Consider the following 26,707-nt stretch of genomic DNA (forward strand, 5'->3'; position numbering starts at 1 on the left):
TATTTTCCACAGTTAGATATTTATGTATTATTATTTATACACTCACAAAATGTTTAAAAATAAACTATTTCAGTTATTCTCAGTTCGTTAAAAGGAAATTCATGACTATACTTCTTTTTTAAACCTTTCTTTCATCTACTTGCGTTTTTTATTCTTCTTTAGGATATAGTTAAAAATACGATAGCTCCACAGTTTGTTTGGTTTTTATTTCAACTGTTTAGTTCAGAAGAGTCAACTATGAACTAAACATATCGCATAAGAAAACTTACGAATCAGCTTTTTCTAATATTTTTCCACATTCTGATAAAAATCAACGAATGAGCTTTCATCGACCAGTAAGACTCCATCTTTCACCGTTCTACTTAGCCGACTGACTACTCGATTTAGTCTCGAATTCCAATTCCAAGCCGCAAATTCACTTTGGATTTTATACTAATGTTTTTGATAAAATTATGTGGTTGGCTCGTGACGTCTTTAGCCCTGTGAGATAATATAAAACTATTTTACAGATTAACTCTAAAACTAAAAGCACAGTGATTCATTTCGGCATACAAAATCATTCGAGAGGTTTCTAGTAAAGAATAGACGTGTCTTCAAAATTCGACGCCCTTGATGACTCAGCGTAGATTGTTCGGGAGAGTATTATACTCTATTATAGATCCTACTTTAGCTTCAATAACATGTCGAGGAAGACAAATTCTTATAATTATGCCAAGTTAGGTATAGAAAATTTTTTATCCTTGGAGCCGTCTGCTTGAAACCGGTTGTACTGCGGCTAGTTAGTTTATTGTACATCTTGCATCGCTATTTATCCATAGAACGTTCCTTATCAGTCATTGGGATGCACTGGAACATCTTCATATGTATGCAGAGTGGACCAAAAGTCTTCTTCTTCTTCTTGTGCCACTCCTATCGGAGATTGGAAATCATCAAGGCTATCCTGACCTTGTTTACAGCTGACCTAAAGAGCTCATTAGTGGTACAGCCAAACCACTCACTCAAATTACGCAACCATGACATTCTTCTACGGCCTGGATTCCGTTTTCCTTCTATTTTTCCTTGCATTATATTTTGAAGTAATGCGTATTTATGTCCTCTCATCAGGTGACCCAAATATTCGAGTGTTCTTCGTTTGATCGTTGACAAAATTTCTGGGTCTTTTCCTATCCTTCGCATTACTTCAAAGTTTGTGACTCTTTCAACCCAACTTATCTTGAGCATTCGACGGTAGCACCACATCTCGAAACTTTCAATATTTTTTATGTTGTTCTGTTTGAGAGTCCAGGCCTCTACACCGTATAATAGCGTGTTAAATACGTAACCCCTTAGCATTCTTAATCGTAGAGGGATGCTTATATTTATTAAAATCCTTTGTAAAAGGTATATATTTAAAAACCCAAACGGGCTGTGTTAGACAGAACGTTTTTGGAATACATCATTCCATCATCGGTGTCTAGGAGTACATGAATGTAGCCACTAAATATATGGGTAAAAACCCGTTAACAAATAATTAGTTACATTTGTTCGACATTATATCTTATAAATACTTATGATGTTAAAGTTACCGTTGGATTAGGTAACATGGCGACATATGACTCTACGTTGAAGTTGCAAGTCCTGAGACGGTGTGTCTACGAGGACTTTATGGAAGCACTCAGCAGGAGTTGCTTCCATAAAGTCCTCGTAGACACACCGTCTCAGGACTTGCAACTTCAACGTGGAGTCATATGTCGCCATGTTACCTAATCCAACGGTAACTTTAACATCATAAGTATTTATAAGATATAATGTCGAACAAATGTAACTAATTATTTGTTAACGGGTTTTTACCCATATATTTAGTGGCTACATTCATGTACTCCTAGACACCGATGATGGAATGATGTATTCCAAAAACGTTCTGTCTAACACAGCCCGTTTGGGTTTTTAAATATATACCTTTTACAAAGGATTTTAATAAATTTTTTAATATATGGTATACAGCCAAATACAGGAACGTAGATTCCTTGTGGATGCTTATATCTCTGTTGCAGAAGAATTTCCTCATCTTTATGAACGTGGCCTTAACAATTTCGATTGGTCTTTTTATTTCATTGTTTTGGACTCCTGTTTCGTTTTGAAGTCCCCAAGTATATGTAACTTGATACTTTTTCAATTTGAATGCCGTTTATACTAATATATGCTGGTTGTGTCATGTTCTTACTGAAGACCATATACTTGGTTTTTTTTGTAAAACTTTGAAGTAATCGTTGTAATTCCTCTACTGTTATTGCAACTAGTATAGTGTCGTCTGCGTATCGAATATTATTTACAAACTCTCCATTGATTACGATTCCTTCGTTTGCTTGCAAAAGGGTTTTCTGTCAGATGCTTTCACTATAAACATTAAATAGCAGCGGTGACAAAATGCATCCCTGTCGTACTTCTCTACGTATTTCTATTGCTTGTGATATCTCATTTTCTATTTTGATGTTAGCTTTCTGATTCCAATATAGATTGAGAATTATTCGCAGATCTTTATTATCTATGTCCTTTCTTTTAAGAATGTCTCTTAGCTTATCATGGCATACTCTGTCAAACGCTTTTTCAAAATCGATGAAACATGCATGTACTTCCTGGAGTCTTCCTACCAAAAGTCTGGAGACGCCTAATTATCTCTTAAATGGGTTGTGCGAATTATAAAAAACAGAGATACACCTATTTTGTAATATGAAGATTTGATGTTTGTAACGTGGCCAGTCTTAATACAGATTGTTTCAAAACGAGGAAAAATTTTGAGAATATGTGACTTTCCAGGGATTTGTACTAGATCCACTAGTCTTTCATCTTCCTCGGGAGAAAATTTAGTAGACATCACTTAATTATTACAATAATAATAACTATATAAAAATATAATTATAATTACGGTATAGATGTGTACGCTGTGAGCTCAGCTGAACGTTTGCGTCCAAATCAAATCGTAGTTGATTCCAGCGCACACCGTCGACGTACACGGCTATCGGTCTGCAGTGCGCGCAGCTCAGCAGAACCTAACAAACCGTTCTCATAGAGAACCATTTCTTTGATTTTGACGAACGTGCGCGACGTTCGACTGACTGTGAATTATGCGTCGCTCACTGTTCTAACAAACCATAACTTAAGACAACTGCACTTGTCGAAGATCCACGTAATATCTACAAATACTCTCTTGAATTAGTATTTGGTTTCAAACTTGATATAGGTGTTGCTAAATGGCGAAATGCTTTACTTTCCGGCTGTTCTAATTTTCTGTATTGCTTACTTTTGTTTCTTGTCATTTATGAACATGTAATACAATTTGCTACTTCTCGTTTTATTGTGTAGTGATGGGAGGGTCATCTTTGTAGTTAAGAATAATAGAGAGCTCGTTTCTAACTCTACGTAGCAGAAGGTTGACGTGATACCTCCAAATTCTTTCTTGAATAATTGTTTGACTTCTTACTCATCTAGATTTTTAAATGCCGAAATGTTCCACTCTCCGGCTTGTTCTGTTATTTTTTGTGTTATTTTACAACTTTTGTTTCTTGTCATTTGTGAACATGGAAGACAATTTTCACCTTCTCCTTTAGTCACTAAAATCTCTATATTAGAAATATTTATTTTTATATTTAAATGATTATCATTTATAACATAAACATAAATGTTCTACTATGAAAACGTTGTTGGGAGTCCTTAAAAAGGGAAAAGAAAATCTCTTCGAAGTTCACATACATATATTTCTAATACATAAAATCGTGACAAAAATTTTAATAATAATATGGTTTTTGCTTGCTCCGCTAGGCTGTGTCCGTGGTCAATGTATTCAACCTAAAAAGTGTCTTTGTGATTTTGGCTATGTGGGTGCGAATTGCAGCATCCAGTGTCAGTGCAACGGGCATGCTAGCTGCGAAGGCCCCGATAAGCTGGATAAATGCTTAGTTTGTCATAATAATACCATGGTGAGTTTTAATTTCTAACACACTTTACACCATCAAATATAAATAAGAATATGGGTGATATTTTTTTTGTTTTTAATGTGAATTTAAAATTAATTGTGAAATTCAAATTATAATTCAATACTAAAAATGGTAAACAGTTTGAAAAGCATCGAAAAAAATATATAAACAAGAGCATTTGACTTGAAAATAAATATTTACATAATCAAAACATATTCCAATAATTGCCAAAAATAAAATAATTGTAAATTGGAGAATTACTTACTCCAGTGACTGGAAGTATACGTTATTTCTTTTAAATCAATTGCACGTTATCCAATTTTGACGTCGACGCTTTCTCACAGTGTTGCCGTGTTGTCGGAATAGTAGAGCATGAAGGAAATTATGAAATAATATCTTGTAACGCTATTATTATAAATTCATCTATTCAGTGATGTAATTCAGTGATAATTCATCTATTCCATGATGAAAAATTGTGACGACAAAAAATAATTAATCATAATGAAGAATGTGTATTATTAAATTTAAATACATAACCGACTGGTATTTGAAAAAATATTCATAACCAATTCTTATTTAGCTCTTAAGCTTTAGTTATTTTAATTAATATTTTTATATAAAAACTTTAAAACTAAAGTAATACGTTATTGTAAGACAAAAATAGTAATGTATAGTTCACTATTATCGAGCAAAACACATTACACAATGATAAAGTTGGTTGCCTAAATTGAGGAACTTGCACGAGTGTTTGTGGGTTTTTACAACTTAATTGTATCCTTTGAAACGTTTATGGTCTGTGTTTCTTGTGAGATTTTAAAGCTTTTAATTCAGTAACTTTTGAAGCATATCTTCGTGAACCAGATTAAAAATATTTTATTAAGTTTTTAAAAACATTGCTTTAATAATTATCAAATACATTGTGGATAATAAACCATTAAAATAACAAATTTGCTATATTGTTAAATAAAAATAATTTACTTTACTTTAAAATAATAATTTTTTTATGATAATGAACCCATATTCTTATTTTCAATGTTATATTTCAAATTATCATCTGTATAAAACATGATTTTGATTGTATGTATCACTCGCTTCAAACTAACAATCCGAAGAGCTGAAATAATTCTGGAATTGTAAATATAATAAATATAAACAATTTTAAATGTATACAATTTCTACTATGACAATATACTACAGTTAACTACCGTTAAAAATTGCAGGTGAAAGCCAAATATGGTCGTACCTAGGTGTGTCAACTGTGAGTAAAATTTAAAGTTCCATTGAAGAAAAATGTGCTAAAATAAAATAATCGTTAACTAAGATATACATAACAAAGTATTTTGAATAAAGTAGCATCATGATAAGTTTTTCAAAACATAAAAGCATATGAGTTAAATTATTCAGAGTCTGAGGAGCTAAATGTGCTTCTTTCTTCGTCAGGATTTATTATTATTTGTTCTATATGGGTCTCTATTATATTGTCTAACTTTTACATTTTGGACTCGACTTTTTGTTTAACGTGTTGCATACATTTATGCCATATAGTTGAAGTATTATTATTTATTGCATCATAAAAAATAGTGTTCATGTCTGCAAATTTAAAAGTATTGTTTTTGGCTGCTACATAATTTTTTACTTCTGCCCAGGTTCAATTGGATTGAGCCCACAATGGTATGGAATCAAACTTAAAACTATTTTTGTTTTGGCGTTTTGCCATCTTATCAATAATCTATTTGTTATATTGTCCCTGATGTTACTTAACAATAGCTAACAGTTGCACTTTTAACATTGAGTTCTCAAAACCTATATTTTTTGATTTCAGCCACGCTTGGATATCAGTTTTCTAGAAGTGGTGGTTGGAATTTTTTCCATTTGTCTGAAATGATAAAGCGCGTTGTGCAATACGATGATGGAGTTTTCTTCTAATCGGGGTAGTATATTTGTGAACCAGTTTTCAAAAGATTTCCCGTCCATCTTTTTATGGTAGTCCCCACTTTTTCCCATCTTCACTGCCAACGCGACAAATTATTAGTCTCTTTCCTTTTCCTGAAAATTTGGTTATTTTAAAATTTGCTTGAAGTGAACAAGTACGTATAAAATTTACCTGCAGGATTTTTTAACCCGTAGAAAGTCAAATTCTTCTATGCACAATATAATTGCATCCATGTCCATCAAAATACTGTTTCGCTGAGGATGTTGAAACTTAAAATTTATTTTTTCAATAATTTGAAATTCTTTTGAAATTAGGCAAAACTGGATCTTCATTAACAACCATCAGAACTTTATCTATTGTGGTTTTTTCATTTCGAAAAAATAATTCGGATTATTCTTCTTATTGCTTCTCTGTCAAATCCATCCAGCGAGTTAATAATATTTTTACGATGCTCAATTGTTTTCGGCATCGACAATGTTCTCTTATTTTCATATTCTTGAAACACATTTCGTACACTACGGCTACACACGCCTACAATAGATAAAAAAGTAACAATACTTATTAAATAAAGTGAAATCGGGCGTTCTAAAATAATGGAAAAACAATATAAGTACGTTTTATCTGCTACTCTAATAGAAATCTCACTTTTTAACTTTGTAGGGTTGTCCTTAGTTTCTTAGATACACTGAGGGTTACATCAATCTTTTTTGTCTGCTGTATCAGTGCTTGACATTTTTCTTGTCCTATTTATCTTCAATAACTTAAGGAAAAAGAGTGGGAAGACTACTATAAAGAACTACTCACAGAAAACCGCCCAGATTTCATAGAGACAGACACACAACAGGAACAACAACAAAATCAGAATGAAGAACCGATTGAGATAACATTAATCGAGGTAGAGAATGCCATAAAGACTTTAAAGAACAAAAAATCAGGGGGACCAGGAGGAATCGTTAATGAACTAATTAAGTACGGAACGGACAAACTACACAGAATTATACACGAAATGTTCAGTAACGCTATAAACCTGAACGAAATACCAGATGAATGGTCCAAAGCATATATAACCTCGATACATAAAAAGGGAGATAAGAAGAAATGCGGGAACTACAGAGGCATCAGTGGGATAGCATTTATGGGCAGGTTATATGGAAAAATACTGAAAGAAAAACTGAAAAAATCTATCTTAAATAAAATCGGAGAAGATCAGGCGGGGTTCACGGCAGGAAGATCTTGCATAGACCACATATATACACTCCAACAATTAATTGAAAAAAAAAGGCAAAAAATAGACCAGTACACATGGCATTCATAGATTAAAAAAGGCATATGACACGGTCCCCAGAAAACAACTATGGAACACGATGAAGGAAATCGAAATAACTCAGAGGTTAATAGAAGCTGTAAAAAACCTTTACAATAACAAACCGGCAATACATAATCCAACGAATTTAAGACCACAAAAGGCTTATTGCAGGGATGCTCTACATCTCCGACACTGTTCAAGATGTTCCTCGAACAAATATTAAAACCATGGATAAGGAAATGTGAAGGGATGGGAATACCAATCCGGGACAACTTCTTGTACACATTAAGCTTTGCAGATGACCAAGTGGTAACGGCTCAAGATGAAGAAGATCTGTGCTATATGCTTCGAAAATTAGAAAAGGAATACACAAAAAATGGACTGGAAATAAACCTAGAAAAGACCGAATATTTAACAACAGTGCAAGAACCAGTGAGAAACTTGGAAATGGACGATAATAGGGAAATTAACGGCACTGACAAATTCAAATATTTAGGATTCATACTATCAAAAAATGGAACCACCGAGCAAGAGATAATCAGCAGATTAGCACAGACAAGAACATGTATTAAACAAATGAACGGGGTACTGTGGGATAGACAGATTACCAGAAATACAAAGAAGAGAATTTTTAACACCTTGGTACGCAGTATAATGACCTATGGAGCAGAGAATTGGGTAATAAATAAACGAAACAGGTCCAAAATCACAGCAACTGAAATGGAGTTCATGAGAAGAAGCTGCAGAGTGATAAAAATGGATCGCATCAGAAATGAGAAGATAAAACGAAGAATGGCAGTAGAACAATACATACTCAGCTACATCGAAGAAAAACGTTTAATTTGGTATGGACATGTGAGAAGAACAGATCATACAAGGTGGATAGCAAAGATTTCGGATTGGAGCACAATAGGAAGGAGGAAAAGAGGTAGACCCCGAAGATCATGGAGGGATGAAGTGGACGAGGCCATGGAAAGACGAGACCTTAGAGATGGAGAATGACAGAACAGAAAGGACTGGAGACGTTGGCTGAAAGAAGGAAGGCGGCGACAGCTGTAAAAATCCTTATATTAAAGATAGATAGAACTTAAGGTAATTAATTAAGAGAAGGTCAAAATAATCTAAAGGAAAATAATATGTATTGTAATAAAACCGACGTCATCGAAAGTATCGGTAAAGTTTATGTTGGGAATATGCAATATGAATAGGGTTTACACTCGAAATTCAATAGAATATCAGACTCATTTCGGACTAAAACAGGGCGATGGACTGACTCCGACTCTGTTTAATATATGTATCGAATACATATCTATCTATCTATTAGCCTTGAGACATACAATATTGGACATAGGTCTCTCCTTCGATAATCCACTTTTCTCTATCTCGAGCCATGTACATCCACCTCGAACCAGCGTGGTGTTTCAGGTCATCCACCCATCTGTTGGCAGTTTCGCCAAGTAGGAAATCTTAGGATTACTAGTGTTGTTATTAGATGGAGTTGTAACGTCTGTTAATAATTATTTTTATAATAATTATTGTCCTATGACGGGAGAGGTTTTATTTCGATTCAGAGCAACTGCATATGTCGCTCTGATGAGACCTAATGAGGTTTAAATACGTATAAGCGGCTTGCAGTTTCCCTGTATCGAAATTAAATCTAATACCGTCTTTCTGATATAATAAATCGTTTGGAAATGTAAGTCTATTTTCAAAAGATAAAAACAAAAAAATACTTACAATTGGTTTTATTGTAACTAAGACACCTGGGCTCTAGAAATTCAGCTCATCATCGGGTCCATGCTAACAAGTTTCTTAACCACTAAAAAGGAGAGAAATTGTAACGAAATTATTTTGCTTACCATAGGGTAAGAACATGGGGGTAGAAAAATTGGGGACAGAAACTATGGGGGCGAAGATAAGGCAAGCAAAATAAACGCTACTAGTGCGAACGACACTCAGTTGGTTGTTGGAGAGCTGGGGTCGTGGATAAGTTGAAATAAATGGGTCGGATTGGGGTATCTACACAATGAATGAAATAAAAAGGTTACTTACATAAATCTCCTGGACAAATGGGCAAAATAAGACAAGAAGAAATACCTCTAGCTATTTAAAAGGGACGCCGCTTCGAGAAAACTTCCTGCTGGAGGAAAGAAAGTTTCTTCCTTCATAAAAAGTAAACATACAAAAAGGTTAGGAGATTTTCTAAAATAAAAACAAAAATGGATCAGAGAAACAAATCAAAACGTTTATTTTTGTCTCAACAAACAGTTATCAACACATAAATCACATAAAAAATATATTATATAAATAGTTACCAAATACAGAATAAAAAAACTTACATGTGTCCGTTTACAAACTTCGTTTACAAAGGGGTTGGAGATACTACAAAAACTTACAAACGTTATCGCACAGAGATTAACCTTTTTTTAAAAAACAAACAAAACAAATAAATATCGAAACAAATGAAGTTAGCTGTCATATGTTAGCATTAAATTAAAAAAACAATTAAAATTACAGCTAAGTTAAACCATAAAATTTACAATTTATTAAATATTACAAATCCTTTTAAATTTTAATGAAAGCAATTATTAATAATTATCAAAAAAAATTGTCTGTCTTTACTTTAAAATTTAAAATGTTAATTGTTACCTTGATTTCACTGTTTAGCACTTAACTTTCAAAAAAACTTGTTAACATCTATGGGACTCTATCTGGACATATTCTCCAACAGGGACAAAGCAAACCATTTCCATACTTAGGGATGAACAATCAAGAGATGTAGAATTATTTTCTGTGGATGAAGCAAGCTGACAACGGGGACATCCTATATAATAATTTTCCAAATTTCTTCAGTGCCGGTTCACAAATCTTATGGTGATTACTCTGTTCTAAACTGCCATATTACAGAGAGTATTATCACCTTAACCGGTCTTAAAACATAACACAAATAATTTGAATCGACTCGCGATTCTTAATTACTCAAACATCTTTTCTGTCTCAGGTCTATCGCTTCACTCCATTGTAGCACGTCTGCTCTGCTTGGGGCTTAAATGTCGACTCCCCAATGCCTTACATTTTACAAATTTCAACGCAAAATAAATTTCCCTTTACGTCTCACAGCTAGTTTTTGCCTACAAACTTAAAACAAACAATCTACCCTTTTTTGACCTCGTTCTTAGCAACGAACCAACAAAAAAACTTCTTGATTATTTACTTTTAAATTGGTTAACTGGAAATGTTTTACCTCACAATACATACAGAGAATAGGGGAATATTAATGTAAACAAAGACAAAAAAAATATTCTCAGTTAATACGTCTTAGAAAATCCGTATACCTGATTTGCAATATTATATTAGGGGACTCGAAACAACTTTTAAATATTCCAGTTTATTGCGTTTTAACGACGAAAGACAAAAACAGCTGAATACCAAAACTTGATATTTAGAATCTCAACTTAAAATGCCATAATATATTGATCGTTTTAAAATTCATTTGCAAACAGAAAAACGAAAATATTCCACCAAATTTAAAACGCTACAAAATAATGCTACAGTTGTTACAGGTTGTTGAAGTATAAATTATGTCAATACAAAGCCTATAATGAAGGATGTAGTCGAAGCAAAACATCGTAAGCGACATTTTAATAAGAAAATGAACTTTTTATTTTATCGTATGTAATTTGTGTGCAGAATATTCTACATTGGTACTTTTAAGAGTCTGTAAGCTATTTATTATGGAAATACAAAGATATAAGCACTAAAATTTAGATAATGCTACTTTTACTTAAATTTGTTGAACTTCACTCCAGTTTTTTTAAGACAAAGTGACAAATTGCCTTTTCGGGTTTACCGAATATGTACATATGTATTTATGTTTTTTATTTATTTTTTCAATACCATTAAAAACGTCTCAGTTGTGTGCTTATGTCAAGACTTTCTTCATATAATATAAGTATGTATGTACAAAATCTTATATCCTAAATAATTACTCAATTGTTTCTATAGGGCGCTCAATGCGAAAAGTGTAAACCGCTTTTTGTCGGCGATCCAGCCGATGGTGGTGTGTGCGTATCTTGTTCGGACTATTGCCATGGACATAGTTCGATCTGTGTGGACAACAGCACGGAAATCGATACGGGAGATTATATAGACTACGAATTTCTTAACAAAACTTTAAAAGAAGGTCCGAAAGCGAATGCAAAATGTTTGAGATGCGGGAATTTGACATCTGGTGCCAGATGTGATGACTGTATTAGAGGTAAGTGTTGATTAACCGTTTTATTAGCCCAAAATAATTTTTTATAACAAATAAAGTTGAAATGTTCTTGGCTTAGAAGCAAAAACTATTTTTTTTTATTTAAAAGTGTATTGATTTCGCTATCTAGTTCTCCTATAGTTAAGTATAGATTGTTCAACAACCGAAGACTTCAGTATCAAAAGTGAGATTATGGATGATCTATAATATATCTACTTACTACCTCTTTATTTGACTTGAAAACATTTTTTAGACAGAAAATTCTAAAAATATTCAGCATAAGCATAAGAGGTAGCCGGTTACTACACTCTTTTTGAAATCCCAAAAAACATTACCTACACACCCTTGAGCCTATGCATTTGTTTTACTTTCTCCAGTGCAGAAATACCACATTTTCCTTACTCTTTTTGGAGTTTTTTTATTCGGGTTTTTGCCACCCCTAGTTTATTTATTTATCAAAACATCTACAGCCTCCGTTTCAATCACACATGTAATAAAAACCGCTAGGACTATACAATCAAATCATCGTGTGCTGATTCTTTAAGTATTCAAGGGTATATGATGTATTAATGTATTAATTTGCATTAATATTGCGTCAGTCACTAAGCGGTGTTGCCAGTTTATTCACTTTTTGTGAAATATCCCTCGAATATAGTATTATTGTATAGTAAAACTAATTTTATTCTCTATTTTGAATCACTACTACCATTATTTTAATTTCTTTTTTAACCTGAATCTATGCGTTGATTTTAGGTAACTTCCGTGGTACCGAAGACCACAGAGATCCTTGCCGTCCATGCGATTGCCACGGTCACGGAGACACGTGCGATCCCATCCATGGTGATAAATGTAACTGTCAAAACAACACCGAAAGCGACGTTTGCCGAGGAGTGTCAGATAAAAACTCCGCTCATCCTTGCTGGATGGTGCAGTGTTCGAAATGCAAAGAAGGTTATTTGGGTACGCCCACTTCCGGACATCAATGCTATAAGCAGATGCACGTAGATAATAAGATGTGTTTTGATGCTAAACCTATGGGTAAGTAGTTTCAATTTTATATATGTAAGTAATTGGCATCTAAATGTTTGAAATCAATTTTTAAAAAGAAAAAAATAAGAAACAGGAAAAAATAAAAACTAAAATCAAGAAAGAATATTATTGAAAGGGAAGACTTAGAAAAATGCAAAACCAAAGACACGGTCTTCAAAGGAATTGTCATGGGTTCCACATTTTAAGAAGGGAATAAAATCTGTTATCATTGAGTATGACAAGACCATCCTGCATTCAATCCTGACTTGGCACCGTGTGACTTCTTTGCGTTCCCGAGAATCAAAAACAAACTACGCGATACGTGTTTTAAAACGCCGGATGAGGCGGTTGAAGCATTTATAAATGTCATGCCTGAGATACCTATTTCAAATATATATTTTTGCCGACGTGTATAATAAGTAAAGCTGAAAAATCTGTTTTCCTTTCTTCTATTATATGTGCAAAACTTTTAGTGTACTCCTCGTATATACTTCATTATTATAAATAAATAATCTTTGTAGAATCAAGATCATAAAACCCATTTTCACTTGTAGTCCAGTCGTTAGAGATTTTTAAAGGAGAAGCTTTTTCTGTCAAAAATACAAATATTTAGGCATGGGACGAAAAACCATTAGACAATTAAACAGTGTACTGTGTGACAAAACAATCTCCAAAGAAAACAAACACAAAATCTATACATTATAAAAAGCATTGTTACATATGAAAACTTAAAAGCATTAGAAGCAACAGAACTGGACTTCTGGAGAAGAGCGGCTGGAAAATCAAGATTAGACAGAGTTAGAAACGAAAGAATACGAGAAATTATGGGTGTTAAGCACAATATAACAGAGGACATCAGATTAAATCAACTAAGATGGTATGGACACGTCCAAAGAATGGATGAACACAGAATACCAAAGAAAGTATTGAACTCTACACCGCATGGAAGAAGAAAGCAAGGTAGACCGAGATTAAAATGGAGACAAGGAATCGATAAATAATTAAGGGAGAGGGGAGTTGAAGAAAACCTTTTTAACGACCGAGATAAATGGAGACTGGAAATCGGAAGACGGCGTAGAACGTTATAAAGTGATTGATTGATTGATTGACGCCTACGCCTCGGCTTGACCTTAAAGGGGAGGGGGCGGAAAAAATCGATTTACCAAGAATCTGTACGCCGTAGATAAAAAAGTTTCAAATGAAAAATGTAGTTAAGACAGACAACGCTTGAAGCGACCAGCGATTTTAAATATTAGTTACGCGCGCGAAATCAATTTTAAGTAAAGTTTGTATCAACTCGACGGTAAAAATTCTATTATTTTGATCAAAGTGTCCTCTCGACAAAATTAAAATGCATTTTAAAGGTGAAGATTACAGCTTTCGTATACCATTTTTGTATTTTTCAGCTTTTATATAAAAGTTTGCGGGATTTTTGCCATTTTTATGATTCTCATGAAATCAATAAAATTTAAACTGTTATTTACATTACAAATAATCGCACGTCACGGGAAATACCTCCACGAAGACGGTATTGGGTTGGAATTTGTAGCTGAAAAGTTGTGTCGTTTAGTTTTTGATGTAAGATGGTTTTATTTTTGTTTTGTATTTAAATATTTTGTTTTCCAGATGAATGTAAAATGAAGCCCAACGCACTCCATCCCGGTGAAGTAGTATTTTTCGTCATTCAACCTCGATTTATGAACGTGGATATACGTATAATAATCGATGTAACCCAAGGAAAGTTGAACGTTTTCATGAGCACCCACGACGACACTTATGTCGCCGCTCGAAATAACACTAGCGGGTTTATAGATGTCGATATCGACAGCATGTATGGCCATTGGGAAAACGGAACTTTGAGGTCGAAAGATGTGTACTTAGAAAGGGAGGCTATGGGATTAAGAACCTACATTACCATAACTCAGCCGAAGACCATTTTGTTGGTCAAAAAGCTACAGGACAGGCTCGTCATTACCTTGCCAGAAGTAAGTTGTACTACTTTTATTTAAACTGCATTGTTTTATATATCTATATGACAGTTTGTGATACTTTTTTAATTTAGTATATTTCTTATACTAAATATATAGTCTAAATTCTTATACTAAATATATCAGTCTTTTATATATTTTTAATCGTTGGATAGTATTTAGTATGCATATTTTATCTTCGTTGAAATACCATTTAAAAAAACATTTATCTGCAATGGGAATTGATGGTTATTGTAAGATATGACTTAAAATAAACATTAGATATCTTTAGTATAGCTGTTTATTCAAGAATACATAACACATGTGTATCAATAACTTCTAACCTAAGTGTTGCGGCTGCTACTGACAGGCGCCTAGATGACAACTGTCCTAACAGGTAACTGTCATTACCATTACCTTTTAGGACTTCAGCCACCTTTACATATGGCATTTATATAACACATATTACAGTTATTAAGAGGCGAGTATGAGAATTATAGCTTAACTAAAATAAATTAATATACAAAGACTTACCGCTGATAGCTGCCGTTGCCGAAATTCATAAAGCTTACCCAAATAGTTTCAAGTCTGATTTAAAATTCAAATATTTATATCCACAAGTGGAAAAATATGTGACTAGTAAATAACGAGAAAGACGCTACTAAAAGTGAAGTACGCATGTGCCAAACGTCAGTGACCGATAACTGTTTAGCACGTAAGGGAAGGTTCTTTGGAGTGCTTTTTTTCGTCTGTGAATTAATCCATACAGTTGTATCGTTTGTTTGACATTAAAGTTTTTTTTGTTTTACCGGAAAAATGTTAAGTATGACAGTAGACCAACGAATTGTTAAATTTTAATGAATCTTTGAAATTCCTAATTTATTGAACGAAGAATATGGCAATCAATTTTTAACGTGTGCACGTGTTTTTGAGTCGTCATTATCATCATTCTGGCTTTACAACTCTGCGTGGGTCCTAGCCTCCTCAAGAATTTTTCTTCAGTCGTTCCTATCCATCGCCTTCCTCCGCCAAGCACGTATTCCCATATTTCTCATGTCTTCATCGATGTTATCAAGGAACCTTGTTCTGAGTCTTCCTCTTGTTCTCTGACCAATGGATCTATCGAGGAGCATTTTTCTAGCTGGGTCATTTTGTTCCATCCGCCTTACATGTCCTATCCACCTCAGACGTCCTATCTTGTATATGTTTTATGACATCTGGTTCCTGGTATATTGTAGAAAGTTCGACGTTGTATCGTCTTCTCCACATTCCATTGTCATTCACTGCTCCATAGATTCGCCTTAGTACTTGTTTTCATTATGCGTATTTCATTATTCAAGAATGCGTATATACAAAAAGTGTGTGCAAATTCCGTATTGAATATCAAGACGTTGCTAATCAAATACATACAGCATTACAGTTTTGGACCATCCACCATATTCGCCGGATCTTGGTTTGTGCGACTTCTATACGTTTCATAAGATAAAATCTGCAGTAAAAGGAACATAATGTGACTCCGTTGAAATCACTCCGTGATTTATTTACACGTTTATTTCTTGTATAATTGGTTTAGTGTATTCTATAAAATACAGCTTACACTAAAAATCTTCTTCTTCCTCTTTATAAGCAATTCTGCTTGTTCATTGGCGGATTAATACCTCTATGGAAGGTTGTCATTCCATCTTTTGCGCGGTCGTCCTTCTTTTGCTGATTGGTGACTTATCTCTTGCTATTTTGACGACACGGGTCTCCTCCATTCTGCTTATGTGGTTGTTCCATTCTTTTTTCTATTTTGTGTCCATTTATTTATACACTGTACGTTACATTTACTTCCAATGTCTTCACTTCTTTTTCGATCTCTCAGCGTATTTCCTGTAATTCTTCTCAGTTCTCTCATCTCTGCCATTTCCAGTATCCTTTGCGTTGTGGCTGTGTTCTAAGGCATATGCCATTATTGGTCTTACACTTGCTTTATAAATTCTTGACATCATCTCAGTGTTAATGTTTCTGTTTCGTCATATAGTGTTATTAAGGCATCCTGCCAGTCTATTTGCTTTTTGTACTTGATCTCTCATATTCTTTGCAGACTACTATTGTTTTAGTTTTCTGAGATGAGATTGTCATATTAAATTTTTTTGCTTTTATGTTAAATCTGTGAACCAGTCTTTGTAGACTATCTTCATCTTGGGCTATCAATATTGCGTCGTCTGCATAACAGAGTATTTTTATTTCTTCGTTTCCCATTCTGTATCCTCTTCCTTTGTTAACGCTTTTGATGATTTCATCCATGATTAAATTGAAGAGCCTGGGGCTCAATGAATCCCCTTTTCTTATTCCGCTGCCTATTTCTATAGGTTCTGTAAGTTGTCCATCTCTTCTGGCTCCCATTTTGTTGTTTTGGTACATGTTTTCGATAGTTTTTATAATATCTAGGGGAACTTCTCTATTATACAGAAGATGGATTACTTCTTTGTCTTACTCTGTCAAACGCTTTCTTTAGGTCAATCAGACACAGAAATGCTGATTTATTATACTCCAGTGATTTCTAAGTAATTTGCTTTATAACGAATATTGTATCTGTACACAATATTTCACTACGAAAATACTTAAACTAAAAGAACGCTAGTAATATATAGGTTGTCGATTTTTAATCGAAGTTTGCGTACACGTCAAGCGTTACAATACAATTAATATAATTTTTATTTTCAGGAATACCACAGCTTAGAAACAACTCGCTTCTTCCTCGTTCTTCAAGCCCTCGAACCAAGCGATGCGGAAAAGAAAGTCGCTTACGGCATCGTTTTCTCCCGCCAAGATCAACTTCACATAGATCTTTTCGTATTTTTTTCAGTATTTTTCTCTTGTTTCTTTTTATTCCTAGCCGCTTGCGTAGTAGCTTGGAAAGCGAAACAGGCTGCCGACGTGCGTCGAGCGAGAAGGAGGCACGTCGTCGAGATGTTGCATATGGCAAAGAGGCCGTTTGCCAGCGTAACGTTAAATCTTAGCGCCAGGACTAAGCCGAAGAAGTCGGCGCATCATGATCTAAGGCCTGTAGCTGTAGAACCTACAGGTAAGTATTTTCTTGCGTAAATTTAGATATACCGTCAAGTTAGGGAAGTTTTTTATTTGCAATTACCGTCTCTTGACTTCTTGGGATAACATGAAAACAATTGTTACGTTCAATATAAATATACATTGTTAATACAAACAGTTCATTAAGTCCATTCTATGCAAATAAAAAATAAATGGTCAGTTGACTGGCTTGTATATATTTGGGTAAGTCTGTTTTAAAATTTTTAAAACACTGTCAAGTCGATTTGATGATGTGATGACCGATGATCGATGGCATGAACGAAGTATTTTTTGTGTGATCACTTCTTCGCATCTGTGTGGGTCTGTATTTTTTGGTTGACTGAGTCAGAAGTTCATATTGCCTTAGCTGCTTGCTCTGCTTTTTCGTTCCCTATCATACCAACAACAGATGGAATTCAGCTAAGAGCTTTTTCGCTCTTGGAGGCATCGATATAAACAATTTTGTCAAATTGGGATGAATGGAATATATTTGAAAGGATTGTCAAAGAATTAGCATTGTTCAGTGTCGAAAGCTGAAATATTACAACTTCATAGAGATGTATAAGGTCGGATAGTGGTTGTATTTGACAGATACTTGGATTTGCCGGGATACTGGAAAAATTTGTTGTTAGAGGCTATGGTCTTCTTAAATAAAGTTCTGGCTCCGGGATATTCAACAAAGACTTTCCAGGGGACTTGATTTTAATAGACCAAGACATAGACAAAGAGGTGTATTTTGCATTTTATTTAGCGATTTTAATAAGGGATGATTGGATGACGTATAAAGGATTGTACCATAGTCGAGCTTGGCGCAAATCAGTGCTCTATAGATTTTAAGAAGTGATTCTTCGTCGGCTCTCCAAGGATAATCGGCGAGATATTTAAGTATATTGATTATTTCAAGGCCGTTTCCTTTATATTCTGTTGCAACTTAAAAAACCGAAATTAAAACTTTCTTGACCGATTTTTGGTCATTAGCTCGCTTTGGATCCGGCGTACCGAGTTCACACCACTTCTTAGCTTCTTGTTTTGATTTTGGATTATGATGATAGAAGTCTCATCTGTAGTGATAAAACGATTCATATAATTATTTTATCGTGTCTAAAACGCTCCCTCCAAATATTGCTGGAAAGTCGCATTCGAATGAGTCGATATCCCATTGTTAACGAATGCGAATCTATTGTGTATACCTACATACATCATCAGTTGGCGCTACAGCCCTTCGTGAGCCTTGGCCTGCTTCAAAACATTCTTCCATCCTTCCCTATCGAGTGTCTGTCTTCTCCAGCCCTTCACTCCAATCTCCCTCAGATCTTTCTGTACATCGTCCAGATATGAGTTTAGGTCGCCCCCTTCTTCTTCTTCTTCCGACCGGCCTGTTTAGCATAGATATTTTAGTGGGATCACTCTCATCCATCCGCATAACGTGGCCCACCCACCTTAGGCGGTTTATTTTGATGGTCTTCACAATATCTGCATCACCAAAAAGTCTATAGAGTTCAAAGTTATATCGCCTTCTCCACAGACCCTGTTCGTTTACTCCGCCATATACACCTACATACATCTCTCCGAAACTTAAAACTTCAGCTAAAGTATGCACACATTGCCTAATAAGATCACTAGGTCTTCGCCTAAATCGAATCCGATTTAGGTTTCGAGATCCGAAGTGGAAATGGAAATATCAAATATAACGCATTTTCAATTAAAATTATTGTTTCCATTAAATACAATTTATGACATAGAATGTTAACAATTCTTGGAGTATTCTTTATAAAACTAATACGAAATAGTGTAAATTGTAAGTTTTCGTAAAACTCATTTTCTGATTCTTAATAAAAACTTCTTTTTATTAGGTGATGGAGTGGCAGCGGTAGCCACAGTATTCGTTAGTTTACCAGGAGGCCAAAGTGCGTCAGTAAAACTCGCTTTAGCGTCTTCGTTGATATTACTCGCCAGGCAGTTTCCCACCGGAGGGAGGATATTTTTAAGGAGGCGGTCGATACACGCGGCGCCGCCGACATAAGTTTTTATATGTTTTTTATTTTGTATATTTTAAGTTTGTTATTATTTATGAAAAAATAAAAAATCCAAATTCCGTTGTTGCGTTTTATTTTATAGTTTCTTGAGCTGTCGTTGAAGCTGTCCATGAAACTAAATTAATACATATAAACTTTTCACATTTCTTAGTAGTGAATTATGGATAATAAAAACATTAGATGTGGAGAAAGTTTGCAAAGAAAAATGCTCAGAACTATATATATATATATATATATATATATATATATATATATATATATATATATATATATATATATATATATATAGGATCATATAATTAGATCCAAACCCTGACATCCAAAGTAAAAGTTATTCTCCAACACCAAATTGTTCTATATGGTCTACATATAATTCAATAAAAATTTACCCTATCTCGAGCGTCGGGTTTGGAGGGGAATGGGGAAAAGTCTCCACAGGGATTAGTAGTTTTTTACGTTTTTCGCAAATGTTTCGAAATGCTAAACTATGCGGTTTAGCCTGAAGATGGTTATATACAAATTTAAAATGTTTTACGTCAAATTTAAAACAAGCAAGATCATATGAATATTTGTTCTAATCAACGGTTCCGGAGTTACGAAGGGTGTAAAAGTTGATTGTTTTCCTTATTCTTTATATTTTTTGGGCAAATTATAATATTATTAGTGAGGAAACTATTTTTTTTTAACAGGATTGTGTTTTGTAAATGTAATTTGCTATTTCAGTGGCCGGTGGTTTGTTAGCGATAAGCTCTTGAAGGAACGTCAACCTCACCACCTTCTCAAGGGGCGCTACTTTTTAAGGAAAAAGAGGCTTCAAGTAAACTTTTTTATCAGTTCAAGTAAACTTATTCATCAGTTTCAGTCCTCTTCAAATACAACATCCTCTTCTTCTACATCTTCGTTTATCATGGTTGTGTTCCTATTATCACATCCTAGGCCTGAGCAATTACTGCATATGCTTGAGCAGTTTAGACCACTCTTTCTTTACCCATAGTTACGGATGCATTCGTCTTTGCAAGTACACACTGTGAGGGAGTAATTCCTCAGGAACCGCAGCACGTACTGTTGTAATTGTTGTCAGGTGTTCGTTAATCTACTTTCAACCCCACTCGTGCGGATTCTCCTGAAGTAGGGGGTAGTGCAGCCAACTTGTGCAAATAATGTATAGGCTGCTTTGCAATAGCCTTCAAGTAAGACTGATAGCGAAAACAATCTACATCTTCCATGTTCCTGGCACCAAAAATCGCAAGAAGGAAATAATTTCCGGTGTCAGCTACTGCACTGGGGTCAGCTTTGGGGTCGTTGAAGACTAAGAAGTTTTCTACGAAGAGCGTCTTTGGCCTGCACTTTTCTATACAATGTAATTTTCTCCTTCGTGTAAATAGCTGATACCGTGTGACATCCTGTAAAGGCGTATATTGCAAGGGATACATCCTTCATATCCCCAATGCCTCGCTGACAGTCAGCGATAGTGTAGACTTTTTCCTGCTGATTGCCTTTCTTTGGTTCCACCATTTTTAATTTCTTCTCTGATGGTGCGTGGACAACGCAACAGTCAACAAAACTCGTAGGTCCGTGTCATTACCAATAACACAAGATTCAACGTCTTTCTTATATTTTTATCAATAGCTGTTAAAACTATTAATAAGTCAGCGTCTCCCGATATTTGATGAACTGTGCAACCACATCTTTGCAAGTGTACTGTAAGAAGTAAAATAAGGCCCATTTTGTTTTTAGCGTTAGCTAAAAATTCACTTTGGTTTATATTTATATGGATTGAGACTTCAACTTTTACTTCGATGCTAGAACGTGCTCTGCGTAGGTGTTACGTGAACGTGACTACGTAATTACTGCAGTAATTACGTAGTCTCTGTATTGCTCTCAAATCTCTTTGAAGGTAGAGGGGCGTCGCCAGACAACATGATGAAGGAGGTGACCTTTATCAATGATGTATGACATTTTCCCTGAATCCAGAGTACATGATGATTCTTTTGTGGCTGCAACCAAAACAGTACCCATTGAAGAGTTGCTTCCTTTTCTCATCAAGTCAGATTCGTCGACAAAAGATGGAAGATACGCACATACACTCTGGGCCAAAATTAACCGGCCACCTTAAAAATGGGTAATTTTTAATGTCTTATATCTCCTAAACCTGTTGTCCGATTTAAGTGATTTTTTTAATGTTATAGCCTTATATCTTAACAATATCGTTATGATAATATGGTTGCTAAACAGATAAATTTTCATTGTATACCGGGTGTACGAATTAAACTGTGTATTTTTCTTAAAGTTTTGCATCACCCTGTAGAATATTCTATCATTTATAAAATATTGAAATTAAAACCTAATTATAGCCTCATGTTTTCTCAATATTTTGCTTTTTGATTTATTCGCTTATGTTGGATAATACAAAAGTTAGGTAGTTTGACAACTAGCCATGTTTTTCATCAATACAGACGATTTAACTCACCAGCAAAATGAGCAAAATTAACCCCACCACCTTTATTATTGTTTTGTTTACATTACCTGTGACAGTTTGTTTCCTAAATTTGTGTCATCGAAGGATTTTTGACATATAGTCGTTGTACGACATTGTTGCAAATCTGTTTCCGTGTTAATAACAATTATTGAACAATTTGTAATTAAAATTAAATTTGTAATTAAAATTAACAATTAAAATTGTAATTTTATATCATTGTGAGCGAATATTGTTTAAGTTGAAATTTTAGTGCTGATTTATTGTTTGTGATTTTAAAAATGCCACTCGTTCCAACTGATGCTACTAGGGCAGTGGCAGAACTACGGTACAAGATGCCATCAGACGATTTCGGGAGACAGGATCATACAACCGCAGGCCAGGTCAAGGCCGAAAACGATGCACTTCAGTTCGAGATGACCTCTTCATTGTCACTAAAGTATTGAGAAACCGCTTTTGCACCGCTCTTGAAGCTCCTAGGTCTCTTCTTGAGGTGAGAAACGTTAGTTTGAGTAGACAAACGATTAGAAGAAGACTGTCAGAAATAAACTTGAGGGCTTTTCGTCCAGCTCGCGCACCACAACTGCTCCCACAACACCGTAGGGCTAGACTTCATTTTGCACGAGAATATGCTAACTGGACTATGGCGGAATGGAAGAATATACTGTTCTCAGATGAGAACAGAATAGCCCTAAAAGGTCCAGATGGACGCCAACGTGTCTATAGGCGTCAAAATGAAAGGTTTGCTGCATGCGCTATAACCGAAACAGTGGCTTACCGATGAGGGCCAATAATGATTTGGGGAGGTATTTCTTACGAAGCGCGTACTGATCTTGTTGTGTTCGGTAGAGGCAGTGTGAATGCTCAAATATACGTGCAAGAAGTTCTCCAAGATCATGTCATGCCTTTTGCACCATTCATTGGTGATAACTTCAGACTAATGCAAGACAATGCACGTTGCCATACAGCAAGATCTACCCGTGAGTACCTTAATGAGGTCGGGATTCAAGTTCTACCATGGCCAGCACACAGTCCCGATCTTAACCCAAATGAGCATATCTGGGACAACCTCAAAAGACGGGTAAGAGCAAGAGTACCAGCCCCTGCATCCTTTGAAGAGCTGAAGACAGCTGTGGTAGAGGAGTGGCACAATATCCCCCAATCTGATATCCAGAATATCATGAATGGATTGCCAAACCGACTCCAAGAAGTCCTAAGGGCTAGAGGCGGCAACACCCATTATTGATACCCAATTTTTTTTCAATTAGACTTTGATTTCCAAAATATTGTTAATTTGAATTTTCTTCGAAGATTTTATTCATTGGATTTTTACTGTAACAAATGACTTTTTTTTTAAAAGATTATTTTTTCTCTTCCGTGGAGATAAAAATTGATAAAAACATGTCTAGTTGTTAAAGCACCTAACTTTTGTATTATCCAACATAAGTGAATCAATCAAAAAACAAAATGTTGAGAAAGCATGAGGCTATAGTTACGATTTAATTTCAGTATTCTACAAATGCTAGAATATTCCACAGGGTGATGCAAACTTTAAGAAAAAAACACAGTTTGATTCGTACACCCAGTATACAATGAAAATTTACCTGTTTAGCAACAATATATTGTCAAGGAATAAGACTAAGTATAACATATTAAAAAAATCACTTAAATCGGACAACAGGTTTAGGAGATATAAGAAATCAAAAATTACCTATTTTTAAGGTGGCCGGTTAATTTTGGCCCAGAGTGTAGTTCATACTGAAATATCGCTCCAAATCTCTAAAGCCGCGTTTACACGATGACAATTGGCGAGACAATTGTCATTGGATAATTGTCATCACGTGGTTGCGGATTGTCGGAGGCCAGTCCAGTTGAACGAGAAGATGTTTATACGGGGCCAACTATTGCCATGGCAGTAGACAGCTAAAACATGACCGACTGCTCGTCATCTGTTGTGTCCGGTGAGGGAACTGGCAAAAAACAAGACAGCACTACTGGCCTACACCGTTCACACGGCGCTAATTGTCGCGACAATTGAGATTTCGAGTGGTGGGGGATCTCACTGGGCGCAGCTCATTGTCCTCAGTCTACTCCCGGAGGCAACTGAATTTTAGGCCAATTGTGAGGGCAGTTGGCAAGGTAATTGGCCTGAAGTGTTTAGACGAAGACAATAATTTCATGCCAGTCAGTTGTCTTCTGAAAATTGTCTCGCCAATTGTCATCGTGTAAACGCGACTTTACACATACCGTGGTGGTGTTAATTGTCACCGACCCGGTTATAGAGGCTAGGGACTTAACAGCTAACTTTCTTCTGAAGTGTATCTCATTGAATATTTTGTTTTCAATGTCTTTCAAAGCCAGGGTTCCGACTTCAAACGCTTTATCACAATTCACGTTTTCATCTCCTATAACTCCTGTTGATAAGGAAGAGAGTTCAGGTGTTTTAATACTTCGTATCTATTTAATTTTTTTTACGGTTTGTAAATGTACAATATTAACCATAAAACTAATAAGTTTGTAAAATTACATTGGTAAGGGCAATTTTACTGGCACTTGTAATTTGTATAGTAAAAATCATTTTACTAGCGCGATGATAAAAATGCAGAAAATTTTACAAACTAAAAGGCTATTTTGCAGTTGTTAGCAGATAAATTTACTGACTTATAAATATATCAGTTATGGAAAATATCAATGAGTTATTGCACATAATGCTTATTTTAATGAGTTAATACTTATCGAAATCGAAGACGTCCTCCAACTAGGTGGTTAGACGACATTAAGCGCATCCAGCAACAGGATTCAGCCTCTAAAGATGACGCTGACAACATAGTAAGGAACCAGATTAATTTATCATTTTAAACTAAATGTTCCCTAACGATATAAAAAAATCTCCTAAAGCTCATCCAGGGAGAGTTATAGCAAGTAACTTCAATGGAATAGACAAAAACACCTAGAAAAGAAGACTGAAAGAAGCTGAACTCTGTCAACAGATCAAAGCCAAATACACAAGGAAGTTCAGAAAGTAGAAAGACAAGGACAACTTAACACGATAGAAAAATGGAGAAGATCCTGAGAAGTATCACAACAACAACTGGTGGACGATACATCCACTAAAAACAAACAATGGATAACACAAGAAATAAGGGCATTGATATTGGAAATGAGGAAATACAAGAACAAAACCAACAATACAAAAACGTAATTAAAACAAACAAAAAAACAAACAAGCGAAGGCGTTGTGCGGAAATAGAAAGATTAGAAAAACAAAATTACAGCTTTAATATATACAGAAAAATTAAAGAAACAGCTGGCTTATACAAAAAAAGAGATATTAAAAGCATAATGGACAAAAACAACAAAATAATAATTGAAAGAGACGAGAAAATAAATAGATGGGAGGAATATATAAAAGAGCTATTTAAAGACGACGAAAGAATTTAAAAAGTAGAACCGAGAGAAAGAAATAGTGGACTTGCAATTACCAAAGGGGAAATTTAATAGTCCTTCTTCTTGCAGTGCCTATCAATTTCGGATGTTGGCGACCATCATGACAGTATAGCAAAGATATCACATCGTAGTAACCTAATTTTTATGGGTACTGATAAATCGTGGCATTAGAATAGCTTAGCGATGTTTTTAAATGCAGATCTTGCTTTCTCCATCCTAGATTTTATTTCTAGGGAATGGGCCAAATTTTCATCGACGTTCGTACCAATTTAGGTGTATGTTTTTACTCTTTCTATTGGTTGACCATTCACACTGATTCTTTCAATTTGCTGTTCCTTCTTAGAGATCATCATACATTTTGTTTTCTTAAATGCAGTGAAAGTCCATATCTCTGACTCACTTCTGTGATTCTATTCATTAACTCCTGGAGGGCTTCATAACTGTCAGCGAATACCACCGTGTCATCCGTGTATCTGATGTTATTGATACATTCTCCATTAATTCGAATTGCTGCTTCAACGCCTTTTACTGCTTTTTGAAAGATTTTCTTTGAAAGAGTATATGTTAACAGCAAGGCTGATAGTATACATCCCTGTCGGATGCCACGTTTGATTTTGATATCATCGGATTCTCCTGCTTCTGTACGGATAGACGATGTTTGATTCCAGTAAAGATTGTTAATAATTCTTAGATCACACGTGTTTTTTCCAATTTTTGTTAATATCTCCAAATGTGACTCATTAAGCTGATGGTCCGGAATTGCAGGATACGGATTTTGTTTTCTTTGGTAGAGTAGTAAACGTTTACTTCAGCCATGATCTTGGTATTATTCCGTTTAAATATATATCATTGAATATTTTTGTTGGTCGTTGAGTACCGTCGGTGTTAAATAGCTTTATGAGTTCAGCATATGCATTGTCAGGTCCAGGAGCTTTGCGATCTTTTAGTTTTGATATTGCTTTTTCCACTTCATCTGATGTGATTGGTAAGCGACCATTACATATGTAGGACAGAGGTTGTTCGGACCTATTATCATCAAAGAGTTCATATGTTTATTTCTTGATTTTTATCTGTGATGATGTTCTGTTGATCTTATAGTTTGCTAGCTGTATTGGATTTTTGAAGACCAACTACTTGTTTTAACTTTTTATACATATTAAATTTATCGTGTTTTTGTTCCAACAACTCTATCTCTCCACACTGTGTTTTTAACCAATTTTCTTTGGCCTTTCG

At 34.9% G+C, this 26,707-nt stretch overlaps 1 protein-coding gene across 2 annotated transcripts in view; it reads left to right on the forward strand.

Moving 5' to 3' along the window:
- Positions 1-19,611, forward strand: part of Megf8 (multiple EGF like domains 8) — a 94,773-nt gene extending 75,162 nt beyond the window's left edge. The window contains exons 19-24 of one of the 2 annotated variants that reach the window (XM_072537310.1): positions 3,799-3,956; positions 11,198-11,450; positions 12,201-12,485; positions 14,103-14,461; positions 17,153-17,513; positions 19,369-19,611. In XM_072537310.1, coding sequence (XP_072393411.1) covers positions 3,799-3,956; positions 11,198-11,450; positions 12,201-12,485; positions 14,103-14,461; positions 17,153-17,513; positions 19,369-19,538 — 1,586 coding nt within the window. In that variant the 3' untranslated portion in view covers positions 19,539-19,611. Of the gene's footprint in view, positions 1-3,798; positions 3,957-11,197; positions 11,451-12,200; positions 12,486-14,102; positions 14,462-17,152; positions 17,514-19,368 lie in introns of those variants that run through there. The other variant, XM_072537311.1, reaches the window with a different exon arrangement.
- Positions 19,612-26,707: the final 7,096 nt, after the last annotated feature.

Source organism: Diabrotica undecimpunctata, chromosome 7 (genome assembly GCF_040954645.1).
Source record: "Diabrotica undecimpunctata isolate CICGRU chromosome 7, icDiaUnde3, whole genome shotgun sequence".
NCBI lineage: Eukaryota > Metazoa > Arthropoda > Insecta > Coleoptera > Chrysomelidae > Diabrotica > Diabrotica undecimpunctata.